This window comes from Pelodiscus sinensis, chromosome 1, assembly GCF_052426305.1.
Source record: "Pelodiscus sinensis isolate ZL-2025 chromosome 1, ASM5242630v1, whole genome shotgun sequence".
NCBI classification, from domain to species: domain Eukaryota; kingdom Metazoa; phylum Chordata; order Testudines; family Trionychidae; genus Pelodiscus; species Pelodiscus sinensis.
Genome location: NC_143052.1, coordinates 4,855,964 through 4,873,676, shown reverse-complemented (window position 1 = coordinate 4,873,676; position 17,713 = coordinate 4,855,964). Strand labels below are relative to the sequence as shown.

At 46.3% G+C, this 17,713-nt stretch overlaps 1 protein-coding gene across 2 annotated transcripts in view; it reads right to left on the bottom strand.

The window, feature by feature from the left end:
* The window catches only part of NET1 (neuroepithelial cell transforming 1), a 58,984-nt gene that overhangs the window by 3,493 nt on the left and 37,778 nt on the right, over positions 1–17,713 (bottom strand). The window contains exons 1-7 of one of the 2 annotated variants that reach the window (XM_006120311.5): positions 8,394–8,672; positions 3,135–3,242; positions 2,381–2,548; positions 1,528–1,590; positions 1,022–1,118; positions 821–897; positions 136–393 (exon numbers count right to left, since the gene is read on the bottom strand). In XM_006120311.5, the coding sequence (XP_006120373.1) occupies positions 136–393; positions 821–897; positions 1,022–1,118; positions 1,528–1,590; positions 2,381–2,548; positions 3,135–3,242; positions 8,394–8,486 (864 nt within the window). In that variant the 5' untranslated portion in view covers positions 8,487–8,672. Of the gene's footprint in view, positions 1–135; positions 394–820; positions 898–1,021; positions 1,119–1,527; positions 1,591–2,380; positions 2,549–3,134; positions 3,243–8,393; positions 8,673–17,713 lie in introns of those variants that run through there. The other variant, XM_075925038.2, reaches the window with a different exon arrangement.

Genomic DNA, 17,713 nt, shown 5'->3' with positions numbered 1-17,713 from the left:
ATCACAGGATAAATCACCTGTTGAACGCCACTGGCATTCCCTTTGCAGGATGGGGCCTCTTGTGAAAAACTGTGGATTTCAGAGTTTCCTTATAACCCCAGTTACAAGGCTCTGGATTAGCTTCAGATTACTTACCGCTTCTTCCAAAATCTGGACGTCGGGATGGTCTTTCGGAGTATGCTTCAGGATTTCTTTTAAGAGCAGTGGATATTTCACCAGCCGACTGCGAGGAATATCCAGGAAGCTCCAGAGGTCGAGCTTGCGGCTGAAGGGGGATTCGAGACAGCGCTGGAGGAAGTCCTGGACTCTCCGGTCTTGCTTCTTCTGATCCAGAAGAGCTTTGGCCGCCAATTGGTTACTGCAATAGCCTTTGTAGGCATTGAGTCCTGGCAACTGAAAGAACACCAGAGCGGCAGCGGTTAGCTAGACTGCCCTGTAAGAAGTGCTGACTTATAGGCACACGTCATTCTTATGCAGTTTGATTATCTCTCAACAGAATATTTGATTTTCCATCGCAGACTGGCAGTTAATTTTGGGGGGGAATGGAAGATGCACACTCTGCAGCCAACCCTTTGGCGATTGAGGTTAAATGGAGACAAACGGCAACCACTGCTCTTATAAAAGGGCCTGAAAATGCAGACACCCCAAACCTCAGTCAACGCAGAGGTCAAATTCTGGCCCCACTGAAGTCAGTATCTGATTTCACCCCAGATATTCAACTGAAGTCAACAAGAGCTTGTTGCTCCGTAGCGTATACATTCAAACCTCATCCCGGTTCCACACCTGCCCGTTAATGAGAGTCAATAACCAGTGTCCTCACCCACTTGACAAGAATGGGCCCAATTTGCTCCACTGTTCCATCAGGCCTCGTTGCTTCTCCTAGCCTGGCCAAGAAGTCTGAAACGAACAAGCAAAAGGGAGCCGCCGTGAGCACCTCAGGAATGGTTTCCTGGGATGGTAGGGGGTGAGTGCGAAAAGAGAGATGCGCTCCACTGAAAACAAACAGAGTAGCTGCTCTTACCTTCGTGCAGCGGGATATAGGCATCCAGGTCCCCAAAGATGTGTGTGAGTTCCTCCTCCGCCATGATGGACAGCTTCAGCATGGGGTCGTGATAAGCCTGTTAAGGAAGAGCACCAAAGGGCATCAAGAGCCACCCAAAGAACGTTACTGGGGTGCAGCGTCTGCTTGGGGCAATAGCTGTCGCTCGACAGGTATCAAGAGCTGGAAGGTCCCATGTGCCACACAGGCCTGCTCCTGCACTCATGGAAGCTACAGTCCCGCTGACTTGATATCCAGGGACTGGGACCCCAAAAGAAGGTTCCCAAGCACCCCAAAGGGTTGTTCCTGGAACTAGATCATGGCAGAGCACGTCACCCACCCCGTGTGACTGGAGGCCGGCTCACATCCCCGGTTCAATGCCACACCCTGGGGGGTTCAAAGCCCCACTCTGTGCGCGCACATGCAGGTGACCTCAGGAAGCTTTTTGATAGGATCATGGAGCGTAAGGAAAGAGGGAAACTACGAACCTTTCTGGCAAGCTTAAGATCCTCAATTAAATCCTGTTCGCCCCTGGACAGCTCATATATCGCCTGGGGGAGAGAGAGAGAGAGAGGAAGGGATGAGGGGGGGTAAGGCGACGAGTTATTGTTTTACTTTAAAGCCCCAAGCAGGCAACGAGTCCAGCTGCTCTTTGCAAGGGTACATGTTGCTCCGTTCCGTACTTTATACCCTGTCTCTGTTCAGTTCTTGATAAAAACCGTTGAGGGTGAATAACAAACCAAAGTCGCTGCACAGTCTGATCCAAGCCAGGCTCTGCCGCCTGCACTCCAGCTACGTCCCAAGTCAACCCTCCCTCTCCCTTGGGGCGGAGAAAGGCACACGGCTTGAAAGTGCGGGACAGCTTTGAAACTAACGGCCAAATGAAACCTGTTAACTCACCACTTGCACATACAAAGTGTTTTTACTTGAAAAGAACATGAAGGTCAAGTAAAAAGCATAGAAAGGCCTCCCCATTTGGCCCTTAACCCACTGGCAAGGGCTTTTAGAGGAAGAAATCTGGCCTAGAAAAGATCTCTCGGGCCTAAATTTTCAAAGATGACTAATCACTTTGGACATGCTTAGCAGAGGCTTCTGAAAAACTAGGCTCCCTCAAGGCACCAGAAATTAGGCACTCAGCATAACTAATCGTTTTAGCAAGGGAACCCTTAATCTTCAGACAGTTAACATACCTGGACTTTTCCTTAAAGCCAGGGCACATAGCAGAGCACAATCACTTTAACGAACATCAATTTCTCCCTCCATTTCATCTGCTTCCCTCTTCCCCCAAACAGGACAACCAACGCCTCCCCCCCCTTTCCTTCCGGCTGCTGGACAGCCTACCTCCTGGCGTTTAATTTCTTTGGTGCTCAGAGACTCTTTCATGTTGACGTCTAACATCTCTGACCACAGGACACTGTTGCGTCTCTTGGGAGGCGTTGGAGCAGCAGATCTGCTACATGACTTGCGGGAACAGCCTGGGGATTTGGTGTCACTGCGGAGGGCAAAGGACTAGGGGAGGGGGGAAGAAAAAAGAAAAAACAAAAACAAAAAAAGTTTATTTCCAGTATTGCAGATGTCCATTGGCGGCTTCCATACCCACTCCCAGCCCCTCTGCCTTCCTCTACTGCCTGGGTGATGCCAACACGGCTCAATGCCTCTATATTCAGGTTCTAAATCCAGTCTGGTGTAGCTGCACTACACACACACTGCTGTTCCTTAATGACTAGAATATGCACTGATTTGTGTAGCTGTTGACTCCCTCCTTTTAATCTGGTTTATTCCTTCCCCCTTGCTAAACTCCCCACTCCATGGATTCTTTATATTACCGCCATAAAATCAGCACTCAACGGTTTTAACTCCCCGCCTCTCCTGCTGTGCTGGTGTGGCTCAGGAGCATAGAAGAAATCATGCCTGGAGCACCTCCGATTTGACCTACGTTGAGACACCTTGGAGGACTTTAGCGTGTGCATTCAAGGCAGTTTTTCACGCAGAGCCAGGGCTGGCTTAGGAACCTGCAGCACACTCTGTGCACTGAGTATGGGCCATCTCCCCAAGAAACGCCTTGAAATTATGGCATCCATTCCATATGCTTTACCTGGATGGTCTGACCAAAACGCCGGACTGCACCATTTCGTACGGGGGAGATCAAGTTTGCCAAGGACGTGACGCGAGCTAGAGGTCGAACCCGCTTGTTACTCGGCTCCTGTAAGTTACAAACAAAAAAGAACACATTGCACTGACTGTGGTCGGCTTCGCCTTACCGGCTCCGTGCTGCCCAGGCTTGTTGAAGGCATAAACACATTTCCAGTTCCAAGGGTAGAGAAAAGCGCCAGGCTTTGAAGCCTTCCTCCCGCCAAAAGCCAAAGCCAAACCCAACACTGTCAATATTTAAACAGGAAGCCCGCGCTCCAGCTGCAAACAAGTTGTTCAGAGAACAGAGTCTCTTTTGGATAATTCAGCTCTGTTCCAGTGCAAACCCTCCCTGGATGGAAAGCCATCACCTCCCTGAGGCTGGAAGCTCTTAATGCCAGATATTACTTGAATAAAATAACCAAGCTAGGGTATTTAGTCCTTAAAGTGCTGCCTAGTCCTGTCTTTTGTTTCAGCAAGCTAGGGTAACTGCAACATATGGTTCCTGGTGTAGCGTCACTGTCCTAGAGGAAAGATACGCACAGTGGGACGTAAGGCACGGATGGAATGAAAGTTTGATGTTAGAAGAAAAACTGCAAATATTCTGTACACATAAAAATAATGGCAAGTCACACACCTATAGTGAATGGCGCTGCTGAAATTGACTGGGATGCTATTGTTGTTTTCTTTAAAGGAAGATTTAGACCACACACATAATCAGTTACCTTAATCAGCTGATTTTATCAAAGTCTTATCAGCCACTCTGGGTTCATTATGGTGGATTCTTCCTTAGTAAGAAGCAGCGAGAGGAAAAAGGTGGGGAATGAAAAGATTACATAAGGGACAGAGATGGGGCCCCTCCAATAGCCACTTCCTGTCTCAGATTGCACCGAAAAGCCATGGACTGCGTGTTCTTTGCTTCTGTGCAGAAGGGAGGGACAGAACCGAAGGAGAAAAGGCACAGATGGGGCAGGATCTAGACCCCCATTGCCACAGTGGGAGTGAAGACGAGCGCCACCAGAGGCAGTGGCAGTACACTGGGGTAACAACCTCGGGAGAGGAGATCAGACTGAGGCCACAGTACAAAGAGCAACTGTATCTTTCCATATCCAGTATTAAGCAAGAGGTGATTTGGGGCAAGGTATAAATGAAGTCGTTAGTTGCAGGGGGAAAAAAGCAGCACTTATTTTTCGAAGGAACCGAGGCATGCAATAGAGGGCGAAAAGAATTTCAGCTCAGCGCAAGATGGCTCATGCCACATTCACATGATCTTAAAACAATGAAGACATTACAGGTATCAGGAAAGAGCTGCAAACAAAAATGACAATGAGCAGGAAGTGGGTTATCCATTTTGTTTATGCTCAACATAGTGGTTATGTCCTAGTGACCATTCCTTGCAATGGAGGACCCATTTCACAGTACGAAATACACAGCGCCCATCAAAAAAGGGATTAATCAAACGTTTAGAAAGGTCGGCCCATACTCGCTGGAAGAGGGGGCACCGTAATGAATGATCAGATGGGAGCAAAGGCATGGATTCTACAGCCTGTACTCAAGTACCAGAATGAGGGAAACAGAAGCTAAGACAGGCCCGAGGACTCATGAGGAACATAAGCAGAAGTTATACAGACATGAGCCCAATATGCAGATCCCCCCAGGAACAGAAATACAGATGAAACGAGGAGGAAGAACGAAGCTCCGAAAACGAATAGCGGAAGAGCTCGCAGAGCCTCCAATGGGAAGTGTGTGTAATATTCCCCAGCTCAGTCTGTTGAAGGGTCAAAGGAGCGCCCATTCCAGATATGGGACACAATGATACAGTCTATGCACTACTGCACACATGCGAATGCCTTTGCAGCACATCTGTGCAAGACTGAAGTGACATATGCATATGCACAAGGTCTGGCAGAAGGCATGCCTTTCCATTTGCGAAGACAGTACAAAGGGGCTCCCTGTTTGAATGGATTTATAAATTACCACTCTCCAGCACAGCTACATTGATAGAAACAGACATGCAAGCACTAGAATGAAGTGAAAATAGCCAAAGTTCTTCTGTTCCTTAAACAGAGAATAAAGCCGTACGCCCCAAAGGACTCCTTTAAGGCAGGGAAGAAAGAATTTTGTCCAAACCATCCACCAGTAATGAATTAACACAATCAGAAAGCTTTGTAGATAACCATGTGCCCTGCCAAGTAAGTCAAAGATAGAGAGACTCAGAAAGATCATCCAAAACAGAATCTACCATAACACCACATAGTTTTGCAAAAACCGGTTTTCCTTCCTCAGAGGATAAACAGTGCATTTTACCATGTTTTCACAGGTTCATTTCAGCTTTGGGTTTAACTTGCAACTCCACATTGGGCCAAATTCATCTCTGAAGTAAACTTCATGAAAACTAATGGCGTTTATATGAGGGGGATGTTATTGGAAACAGTCCCTAGGGCTGTTGGCAGCTCAACTTACAGAAATCAGCAGTTTCAAGAAAAGATGATCATTTATTGAATTTTCTTGGGTTTTACGTAAGTGTCAGCGGTGCAACAGTTAACAGCATGTCTTCTTCCTTTGGAAACCCATTTTCTCCAAGGATTTTTTTTTAAACAAACAAACGTCTAGGCTAGACATTGCATGCAAAGATTTCAGGTTGAAAGCAATGCTTTCACATTTCACTGAGAAGCTAAACAAAGAGGCAGACAATACTTTTTTCCCCCCCTTCCTTCACAGGTACAAATGTGGCACATTTTAAAAAGCCGCATTTTGTAGCTGATTAAGTCCAAAGTGGTTTTTATTTTTAAGTGCACAAGGAATTAAAATGCTAATTCTGCATTGTGTATTTCCTTCATAGTAATTATTTTTTTTTACAAGGATCATTTATTGTGTCATGAAGTTGTATATTCTACCTACAAAATCATACCCGGGCTGCAAACATGGGAAAAGTTGGTGACAAATGGAAAAAATATTCACAGCACAAACTACTGCCAAATGTTACCAGTGAGATTCAAAAGCAACTGAACTCACTAGTTCAACTACCCACCCAGTCAAAGCGAGGAGAGGTAATTGTTATCTGACAGTCAGTCACTTGAAGATTTGTGACACGAGTTTGCTTGATCTCAGTCCAGTTCTCAGCAGATAGCTGTCCAGATCTCAGAGCGACCAACTTTCGGCAAAGTGCAAGTATTGAACGGATACAGAAATTAAGCCACTTTTTCACTTCCTTACTGGAGTAAAGGGAAGTACTCTGCTGTACCTGTTCTACAGATAAAGGACTTCAGTGGCTCGTGATAGTAACTAAGCCCCTGGCGTAAACACTAAACTCCACTGATTTTTCATGTCTGACACCCCAAACCAAAAAAATAACGAAATGCCCCATACACATCTTAACGTTAATAGCATCCTACAACACCAATACAAACAAGGGTTTAGGGTCATTCCTTAAACTGCTTTTATTAGATTTCATTTCTCTAGCATCTAGATTGTCTTAGGTATTATGAAATGACAGAAGTGACCCTTTAGTTGAGGTTGCATTTACATTTCTCTGCTGAAAGCAAGATTAGCAATGTTTTATAAGCTGACACTAAAAAAACCCTTCAACAGAATGTTTTGTGTCAAACAGACTTTCACTGCAGATGTGACTTTTTTTAAATAAGTTGTATCTTTTAACAAGATGATACTGTAGGCCAGGGGTTCTCAAACTTTGTGATACCGCGATCCCTCTCACTTGCTCGTGACCCCCCGGGGGGTCGGGATCCACAGTTTGAGAAACGCGGCCATCGGCAGTACATTTCTACTGGACTTTGTGCCTTGCGTCAACACCTAAGGTATGCAATAATCCTCCAGGAATGCAAACTGATTCACCAGCCCTTTTTTTTTTTTTTTTTTTAAATAACCTTACTTGTTTACAGACACAGTCCACACCTTATCAGAAAAAAAATCTGCGAGTCATTAGATAGCATGGTTTAGAAAAAGTCTTTTGGAAGGAACAAATCAATCCAATTTAGGGACTGATCCTTGGAGCACACATTTAACTTTACTCATACCAGACATAAGCCATGTAGCTCACAGGCATACACTGTTGCAGGATTAGGCACTTAACCAAGATAAAATCTTCCAAAAAGTATCTAAGGGATTTAGCCATTTTTAAAAGGGACTTCGGTGATTCTCAATCACTTAAGTTAATAAATCACTGAAGTGCTTTTGAAAGTTTTACCCATCAGATTTAAGATGTTTTAATTAATAAAATATTTAAAACACTCAAAGAAAAACAAAATAAAACTAATTCTCAAGATACAGAGGAGAAACACTGTATCCAATCACTGGCAGAAAAACAAATAAACTTGAAACACTAGCAAGAAGTTCTCAATTTTATGTTCCCTTGCTTGTATTAAAAAACACTTCCAAAATACTCACACTTACTATAAAGATGAGGAAGAAATACGACACAGTGCCAGCTTTTAGCTAAAATTTATATAGACATTTGATGTAATATTTATATTCAAGAATGTTTCTTCTCCTAACAAAAATAAAACCATCTAAAACTCTCAATGGTGCGTCTTTAATCATAATCCAAAGAGATTTCTTTTTGCTACTGTAGCACAATGCCAGCTATCTATAACACTCCTAGAAGTCAAAGTTAAAATCAAGTCCAAAGTAAGCAGAGTGACTAAGACAAGTCCTGATTTAAAAGCTTTCCTAGCAGAGGAAAGGATAAAACACAAATTTGGCAGAGCCCTTCAATGCACTTCGGCTTCCTTGGGCTACCTGAAGAGCTAAGGAAGTCCTGTGAAAACTGCCATTAAAGCAGAAGTCTAATACAAATTAAAAATTAATACACATGCATCAGAAAATATCTGTATTAGGTAGGGCAAGCTCCAAAGTCCACTGTTTAACTGACGGGAGTCTACCTCTAGCTAATGAGATTGTACAGAACTACGTGCCTCAGCAGGCATCAGCGTTTTGTATGCTCTTTAAGGCCGTGTCGGTACAATGCCTAGCACTGTAGCACTTAGCCTGTTGATTATGCGAATGCCGGAGTCGTTTTGCCATAAAAAGGATTCGTCTTCCAACACAACCCACATTTATAACAGCTGACAAGAGACAAAACTGCCACACACAGCTGGTAGTATGCAAACTGGTCTGCCTTCTATTTCAGTCTTAACAATAACTTACAGGCAGATCAAAGTGTCCGCACAATAGTGCCAGAAAGGGCAAACTAACCCGTCAGCCTCACCTCTTGTTCACGGAAAGATTGATTCTGAGCATCGATGACTCGAATCGTCCTTTTAATGGGCAGGAGACCTCCAACTTCATCATGCGCCACCATGCTGTCACCTTCCTTCGGGCACTTGCCTTTTAATCCACCTCTGGATGGCCTCTCCTGCTACTTCCCTAGAAACTCCCCCCTGGCGCGATCAGAAGCCTGCTGGAGGCTCTCGCTCATGTTTCCCTGGGATAGCTCTGCCTGCCTTCTGAGCTGGGAGTTCAAAGCCCGCAGACCTCAAGGCAGTAGGAGGGCCAGGGACATATGTTCCAGGGGCGTGCTCTAGTGCATCATTTGTTAGAACACTTACGGACACACCTACGCCTCTCAGCTTACACACTGGAGGAGGAAACCTTTTGTACCAGGAGTTGAAAATCTAGTTTCTTCCCCTCCACATTAAGCAGCGTAGCAGGCTTTAATAAAGAGGTATGGCTCTGCTTAAGAGACCAGTGCTCAGATGGAGCAGTAAGTCCCAGACCCAAGCAGAGAGAGATCTAAGCCAGCTGGAACAGCATTTTCCTGGTTTGTCTAAATGCTGTGCTTAGGCAGTCTAATCCGTGGTGTCCAACCAGCTCTGAAGCAGTAGCCTCTGCTACTGCGATAGCGCACTAGCCCCATTATTCAAACCAACTAGCCACATTCAACCGGCCAAATAGCCACATGTGGCCAATAGCTAGCGTGTTGGACACCACTGGTCTAATCTAATTCTGCCTCTGGTGCCAGCCAGTACATATTGCTTCAGCGGTTAGTAGAAAACGAAAATAAAAACAGATGCCAAATGACTCTCTCTCCAAATGCTGCTTCCTTGCACCCCAAAAGTCCCGAGTCCTAACCCAATGCATTTCAATGGAGTTGAAAGGTGTGTCCCCATTTAAGTGTTAGCACGTATTAGAAAACGCCTTCCAAAAGAAGGAATTAGTTTTGTACTATATAAAGAAGGGGCCAGGGTAAATCCCCCGCAGGCAAAGAGGCTGCATCCTGAAAGGGAAGGCTGCATCCTGAAAGCATTGCAGCTGGGCTGGTTAAGATAAATGCTAGAGGATTTTATGGTCACTTAAAAGCCTGCTCAGACTGTGTGTCACAGAGCAGTGAATTCCCAAAGTTGACTACATGGCACAGAAGCATCCTTGGCTTTCCTCTGGGAAGAGTGGTCTGATATCACCGTCTCTCCCCACCCTGGAATTCTTTTCTCCCAAACTGGGGTGGAGAAAGCAGGGGTGATAACAACTGGCTGCTTTCAACTACTGGACAGCAACAAAACCAATTAGACCTCCTTGTGAATTCCTCTTTCCCTAACCCCCATTATGGGTCACACTTTCTCCTTCCACTTCTTTTGTCCTGGTGTGTCTCAAGACTTACCGCTTCCCACCTCCAAGCCTGAGACCGTACATCGGGAATGCCTGGCCCTCCAACAGAGATAAACTAGTTTCTTTCTGCCTGGCAGGCTGGGTGGAAATTTCTGAGGCGCATGGAAGAGGGGTTGCATTTTTATGGGCATAATGGAAAGATTTTTTCCTTCAAAGATGGCTTTTCCCCCCTGCCTTCATAAGCTTTAAAAAACCCTGAAAAATGCATCTCTTACATGTCACAGCAGATCCTATGGACAACTGGAGAGCCAGGAGGATTCTGACTTGACAGACACAAAGCAAGTGAAACTTGAGCAATTCAGAGCAGGGATTTTTTTTTTACTGAAAGTTACCTCAAAATCTTCCCCTCCCCCACTGGCCAAGTCTACACTTGGCTGGTAGAATCTGAGGGGTGATTTTTTACACCATTGCTATTTTTCACACCACCATAAAATGCCTTTTCACCGGTACAGCTTTTCACACTTGGGGAAGCAGTACAAGACACACCTGCAAAACCACCTTTTTGCCAGTATCCTGCATCTCCACTCGGAGGGTGTGTCAGTATTAGCGACACCAGCAAGCCTTTCCCAGGATACACTGGCCATTCTCGTTCAGATGTTTTAGTCGGTTTAGATAGGGGGTGGGCAATAACATTTGGTGGGGGCCACTCCAAAATTTTGGCAAATGGTCATGGGCCACACTGCGGGGTGTAGGATGGATGCAGAAGGGTGCATGGGGTAGGGGAACTAGGGTGCAGGATAGGATGGGAGGTCTCAGAGGGAGTTTGGGTGAAGGAAGGGGTTGTGATCTGAAGCAGGGGACTGAGGCGCAAAATCCAGGAGGGGGTGTGGGTGCAGGAGAGGATTCTGGCCTGGGGGTGGGGGGTGAGGGTAGAGTAGGGGGTGCAGGGTCTGGGAGGGAATTGTGACCTTGGGCAGGGGGTGGGTATAGAGGGTTTGGATGGGGACATTGGGCAGGAAGTTGTGGTGCGGGAAGGGCTGGGGTGCCACATGTAGGCTCTGCTTGCGAGATGCTTACCTAGGCGGCTCCCGGCCTGTAGGATCCCTGCTTGCTGCAGCCTCAGACCACTTAAAACATCTCCAATAGGAGAGAAGAGATCAGCTGGGGTCACTTCCTATTGGCTGTTTGTTTCTGGCCAATAGGAGCTGAGGATTGGGCTGTGGGGAGATCACAGGACGCCGCCCCCCAGAGCAGAGCGCTACAGGGAGCAGCCAACTGATTAAAGCAGCAGCTTCTCTGTGCCTGAGGGTTCTGGCAGGGTGGTCCGCAGGCTGGATCTGACCCACGAGACGTATCGTGCCTGCCCTGGGGTTAGACAGTGGTTGCTAGACGCAGAAGTTTCTGCCAGCCCATATTGGCCTAGAACACAATGCTTCAACCTTGGTTCCCAACTTGGAAGCACAAGCACTGGGCCATCAAACCCCTTCCACATTCTAGTCTCTCTGTCACTTTGTTACTGCCCTTCTGAGATCTTGCAACAGAGGATCCTTGTCTATTTCCCCGTGCTTCCATTTTATTCAGGAGCAGAGTAGATGCTGCTGCTCTCCAGGAAAGGGTTCGTGAGCTCACTAAGGAGTCTCAGATTCCAGATTCTCTGCCAGAAGGGACCAAGATTTGATCACCTCGTCTTATCCGTATGGCACAGGCCACAGAACTTCCGAGAGCCGATCTTTTCGAGATGTAGTGAGGAAGGATTCGCAGGATTTCCACAAGCCCAGCTGCAACCTAAGTCTTTCCTATGAATGTCTGTTTTCAGTAAGTTATTGCCATTTAGTGCATTCAGACACTTGGCCGTTTTTAGAAAGCCAGTCTCCCCATGAAGCACAGTGCCGGGCAGCAAGTAGACATCTGTGTTCAGTCATCCAGTCTGATTAGCTCTTTTGAAGCTTCTCACAACCCCTAATTTCTCCCTCACCCAAGTAGTTTTGGATAGCCAGAAAGTTTTACTATATATAGTCAGGAATTGGAAGTGAAGGACACTGAACGCAACTGGCTCTGATACCAGCGCCTGAGGTGTTCCAGTGTTTGCTCCTTCCAGGGGGAGAAGCTATTAATTTAAATGTTTACGAACCTCACAGAAGAAAAGGCTCTGATATGCACCAACAAGTGGAAACATTATGTGGAATCTGACACACAAGCACAGGTACTTAGATTACTAATTAGAAGCTTAGAATACAATGTTCTGCATCTTGAAAGCATTTTAGAAAGTATTACATACATTGTTATTAAGTGCTAATGATAATTTCTTATTCCAGAGCCCTGAGGGAAAGGACCTGGTGCCACATATTACTGACTCACATGACCCATTTGCAGGAAGTTCCCTTTTCAGTTGCATGCCTTTCTAGGTGACATCTTGCGTCTAGGTCTGATTTGCTGTGATGCAACTCAAGTCTGATGACGCTGAAGTTCAATTATGGAAATGTAAAGTTCTTACTGTGACACACATGGCACACGGACGCTCCTTACATGATACATGCTGTTGAGAAACATGCCGGGCGTATACAATTCATTTATAACAATGCATTGTTAAGGATCTCACAGTGGAGAACTGTGAAGACGCAATGGGGAGCCCCCGCCCCTGCACCTCCATCTGCAGCCAGATGTGACTCATCCGGCAGGTAGAACAAGGTTTACTGGTTCACAGAGACACAGCGTAGCTTAGGATCGATGTTAGCACAGGAGCCAGGGTAGGCTGCCTTATTCCTCTCATCCCCTTCCTTGGTCTAAAACATCCTCCCTCATCCTTGCCCTGCCGAAATTAACCCACACGCCCAGGAACTGATCACTTGGCCCCCAGGCAGCCCTGCCTATATCCCTTTGTCGCTCTCTGGGAAGAGAATTATCTTCTCAGGCTGGCCCTTAGGTGTCTATGCGTATGGCCAATACAAACTTGGAGCGAGTCATTGGGAATCACATAACACAATACAGACAGGCAGAAACACAAGGTTAGAAAGTAGACAGCACCCCCCACCACATCACAAAAATGCTGATTTTTTTTAATAGACACACCATGGGGAAGAGAAAATATGCTGTAGGATTCAAGATGCTCCTAATAGACTGGTTTAGGACAGTGGTTCTCAAACTTTTTGGCCCATGGCTTACTCCGCTCAACGTAAATCTTTCCATAGACCACCAGGCAACCACCTATGACGACAATATGGGTGGCAAGAGGGGGTGGGAGTGCAGGGTCTGGGTAGAAGGCATGATGCAGGAGCGGGCTGAGGGTAGGGGTGCAGGGTCTTAGTAGAAGAGTGTGTGTGTGTGGTCAATGGAAGTGTGGGGTCTGGCACCCTCATGAAGGGTATAGAGGGCGCCTACCTAGCTCTGCACCCCCATGCACCGCCCCCTGCTGCTCCCATTGGCCAGGATACCAGCCAATGGGAGCAGCGGGGAAAGCCTCCAGGCAAGCAGCTTCTTGTACTGCTGTTCCCCCAGCTGCAGCGGGTGGTTGGGAATGGCAGCATGAAGAGTTGATTCCTTCCCCCGCAAACTGGATTCAGCCTGCAACACTCAGGGCTCCCCCACCCCTGCAGCAGGGAGCCAGCGCTGGTGCTCTAACCTTAGGGGGTGGAAGAGAGTCCCACGGGTTTAAGTCATCTTGGGCAAGTCACTTAGTATTTCTGTGCTTCAGCTCCGTGTCAGTAGAATGGGGTAACAGGATGGCCATGCCTCTCCAGGGGGCTGGGTGGCGAAGTCCATTAAACAAGACTGTAAGTGGGAGGATGTCTACTGATGAAAAGACCTATAGAAAAGGCAGGATTATTATTAAAGCCACTTTTACACCTGCCTGGGTCCGGGGGCTGGTCAGAGGACCATGTGGACTAGGTAGAATAAATCAGAGATATTTTAACTTACAGCCAAAAGCATTTCTGGCGGTTGAGAAGAATCAGAGAGCAGAAGTCTCAGTCCCACCCGTTACACCAGTGGCTATGGGGAGGTGGGTAGAGCTGGTGCAATGGCAGCACCCCCAACCCTGCGGTTCATTGGGCAGATTGTCAGCTTTAGAGATTCCTTTAAGCTGCTGGATCAGTGATAGGGTCTGTGACCTAACTGACAAGTGGATACAAGAGAAATAACCTGTGGCGTTCTATCCCGTTCGGCTGAAAAGTCACCAGGAAAACCCAAGTATCCAGAACCTTTTGCAGAATAAACATTTTATTTGTTTCCAAAACGCGAAGTCCCCACCACCACAAATAACTTTCAACTAAATTTCAGTTTATTAGATGCTGGATCCCAACTAAAAACGCTGACTTTTACTTAGCTGTTTTTAACGGCGCCTGTATCCTGCCATGAACAACAGGCCCATAACCTGAATCAGACCTTGCCAACAGTCAGGCCGCCGCATGTGTCTTTTTGTATTTTTATAACTTGAATGAAGTCAGCCACCATTATCTGTGCAGTCCAATTGTTTACTACCCCTGCTCTGCGTTTAACATTCCACCGCAGATATTTATATTCTATGTCAAAAATTCAGAGCAGTACTCTGGAAGGAAGACAAAAGTAGGACATGACATCAGCAGATTACTGGGTCATATGAAGTATTTACATGTAGTCTGAGAGCCTGACTTTTACTGGTATGACATGAAGGCTCTAATTATAATGGAAATGAATAAAAAGAAAGTTCAAATATTCCACACAGCACAGCACTAGTATAGACAGACATATTTTCTTTATTCTAAAATTAGCGTTTGAGACCTCTGTTAAAAGCCAGATACCATGATCTTGATATCTGGGACCCTAGCTGTATGTGATCCCAGGCTATGAAGGTACAGTTTCTATCCTGCTGACATGGATGTAACATTAAGAACTTAAGGCTTGTGACATTTATGAAACATTTGTCCCACCAGCAAAGTATTAGTACAAGTCAGAAATGTGTTTGCACAATCACTTTAAACTCCTGTACAGTAATTCCTCATTTAACACGTGCCCACTACACGTTTTCACGATAGCACGATTTTTTTTTTAAAGGAATGTTTTTTGAATTACATGACCGTCCCCGGAATAACACAATTTCCCCAGCCGGCCCGTTGCCAGCAGTTCCACAGGGCTTCCCCCCGCCTCCCTGCAAAGCGGCGGAGGGTTCGCCGCTCGCTGCGCCGTTCCCCAGTGACCTCCCCCTTGCCGGATGCAGTGCAGGTCCCGGCAGACCTGTCACAGGGGCATACTCCCAACCCAATCCCCTTCCTCTCTCTTCCCCTTCACTTCTCCAGAGCCAAACACCTCCCCTCCCTGCTGTAACCCAGTCCCCTTTCTAACCCAACCTTATGTCCCGGTCCCAACAGACACCATCGCTTGACACGCAACCCCCACCTTTTCCATTATTTTCAGTGGGAAAATTGACCCCACATAACACGTTTTCACTTAACACGATCATTTTCTGAAACATATCTATAGTGTTAAATGAGAAATTACTGTACTGCAAATGTCTCAAATGTTGTAGGACTGACCAGCAGCCAGAGCTAGTTTTAACGTTTATTTTCAAATATTTGTTTTCCAACCCGTGAATGGGCAAGTTGTTGCATGAACGTTCCTTGCCACACCTGACAAAAGCAGATCTAGTTCTCTTTTAAAACGCATCTGCAGCTGGCAAGGGTGGAGGCATGAGGACAGAGCGAGTGGTTGAGGGGAGGGAGAATCAGATATATGCGCCTTTGGTGCATCATTACGACATAGGGATTCATACATGTAAGGCCAGAAGGGAACACTGTGATCCTTTAGTCTGATCTGCTACATAATCCAGGCCACAGAATTTCAACCAATGATTCCTGCATTAAGCCCAATAACTTAGGGTTGAACTACAGCCTATCTTTTACAAAAACATCCAGTAATGATTTTAAAATGCTACATGCTGGAGAATAAGGCCCAAGAAGGGATCTGGTTTTTCAGCTTGTTTTTTACATTAGAAATTCAGGCCTGCCCACCCTGGAACTGTCTACACTGAAGTTTCTTGGCAATAATTTCCCTCTACTGCCAATACCGATGGACGTTCCAGCGTTAGTGTGGACAAAACCCTAGCCATACTCACTGAGTAACACGTACTCGCATGAGAGGGCCCCATAAAAATATGTACTGGTGAGAAATAGAAAGTTCATTTGCATCTCCTTTGCACAGTTCCCCTTTTCAAAGCTGTACCCTTCACACATCCACCTTAGGAGAACTCTATTTTCCCAATCCTTCCACAATCACTAAAAATCTATAGGCCAAGCAAGATTTGAGTCACGAATGTTACTCAGAATGGCTTCATTTTGCTTCTGGCAAGGCACACCATCAGCCCTGGTCCTCTCCCTATCAGATACAGCAAGGTCATAAACTGGTTACTAAGGAACATCTCAAAATGAATCACTCCCCCCTTCGCATAACAGAGCTGTGAGAACGCAGTGTGCTGTACGTGCTGAGAATATATTTGACAAAACGTAACAGGAACAGTTAAAATGCATTATATATATATAGATCTGTGGTTGCTTCCCCCACTAAAAAGTGTAGGGAAGAGGTGGGATCACCAAAGGATTTCTGGTGTGCCCCAAAACTGTGAGAAGTATAGCATTCATAAAGAGCTTAAACTTGGCCTAGTCCAGGGGTGGCCCACCCATTCCAGGCAAAGAGACGAGATATCAGTGGATCCAGCGCAAAGAGCCAGGGCAAAGTTCTCAAGAGGGGGCGAGGGAAAGACTGCCCTTTTAAAAAGAGTCTCCTGTCACTTTTTGGCAACAACAACAATAAAAAAGAGGACTGCCCCTTTAAGAAAAAATGTTTATAGAAGCTTTTTGGCCACATTAGGCTCCTGACGGCCGACACCATCTTTAATACTCCATCTTTCATGGCTGTGTCGGACGGCTCCCCTACCCCGGAGAGCACAGGGAGCCAGGAGGAGAGGGCGGGGGTGGCTTTGCGAGCTGGGGGGGAGGGGCTTTGCGAGCCACACCCTGGGGGGGGGCCCCCCCAAGAGATGCATGTGGCTCGCGAGCCGGCCATGGCTAGCCTAGTTTATTTGAAAATTGGAGGAAAACTTCATCCCACTTGCTCTCCTGAAAACAAAAATCAAACAAAAAAAATGTGAAGCTTCTATCATTTTGGGCTTTGAATGCTCTTCCATTTAATTTAAAATACCGGCAATGTATTGGCACATGAAAACTAAAATTGTCTTGGTCAGTGTTCTAAGAATATGAAGGGACAAACCTAAAACCTTTGAGGAAGATAAAAACGGTTACTTACGTCGTAGTGTTCTTCTGGATGCGTTGCTTATGTCCATTTCACTTAGGTGTGTGCACAAGTTCCGGAACCTGTTTTCCCGTAGCAGTACCCTTTGGGCGAGCCAGGGAGACCTCTGGAGTGGCACCCATAGATACCCCTGCTGGCCCACCACCCCCTCAGTTCCTTCTTGCCTAACGTCCTGATGAAGGGGAGGTGGATGGGATTTGGAATGGACATAAGCAATACATCTAGAAGAACAGTTACAAGATAAGTAACCATTTTTTCTTTGAGTGCTTGCTTATGTCAATTCCACTTACGTGATTCCCAAGCTGTGCCCACAGGTCAGAGGTAGGAACCTACGCACTTGAAAATCGCAAGCCAAGTGTTCCAGCAACAGTCATGGGAGGCAAGAAGGCACTGAGCGGGTGGCGGGCCAGCAGGGGTATGTATGCGCCAGTATATCAGTGCCACTCCAGAGGTCTCCCTGGCTGGCCCAAAGGGTACTGCTAAGGGTAAAAAGCTTCCAGAACTCATGCACATGGTGCATACGCGCCTAAGTGGAGTGGACATTAGCAAGAACTCGAAAAATACAAATTCAGGCTACACAGTCCCTCCCTATATGGTCGTTAACCACCCCCACCCCATATTAAAGTTATAAATATGTTACATTAATTAATTTAAGGGAGGATGCTCAGGTGGTTAGGGGACTAGTCCGGGACTTGGGAGATTTGG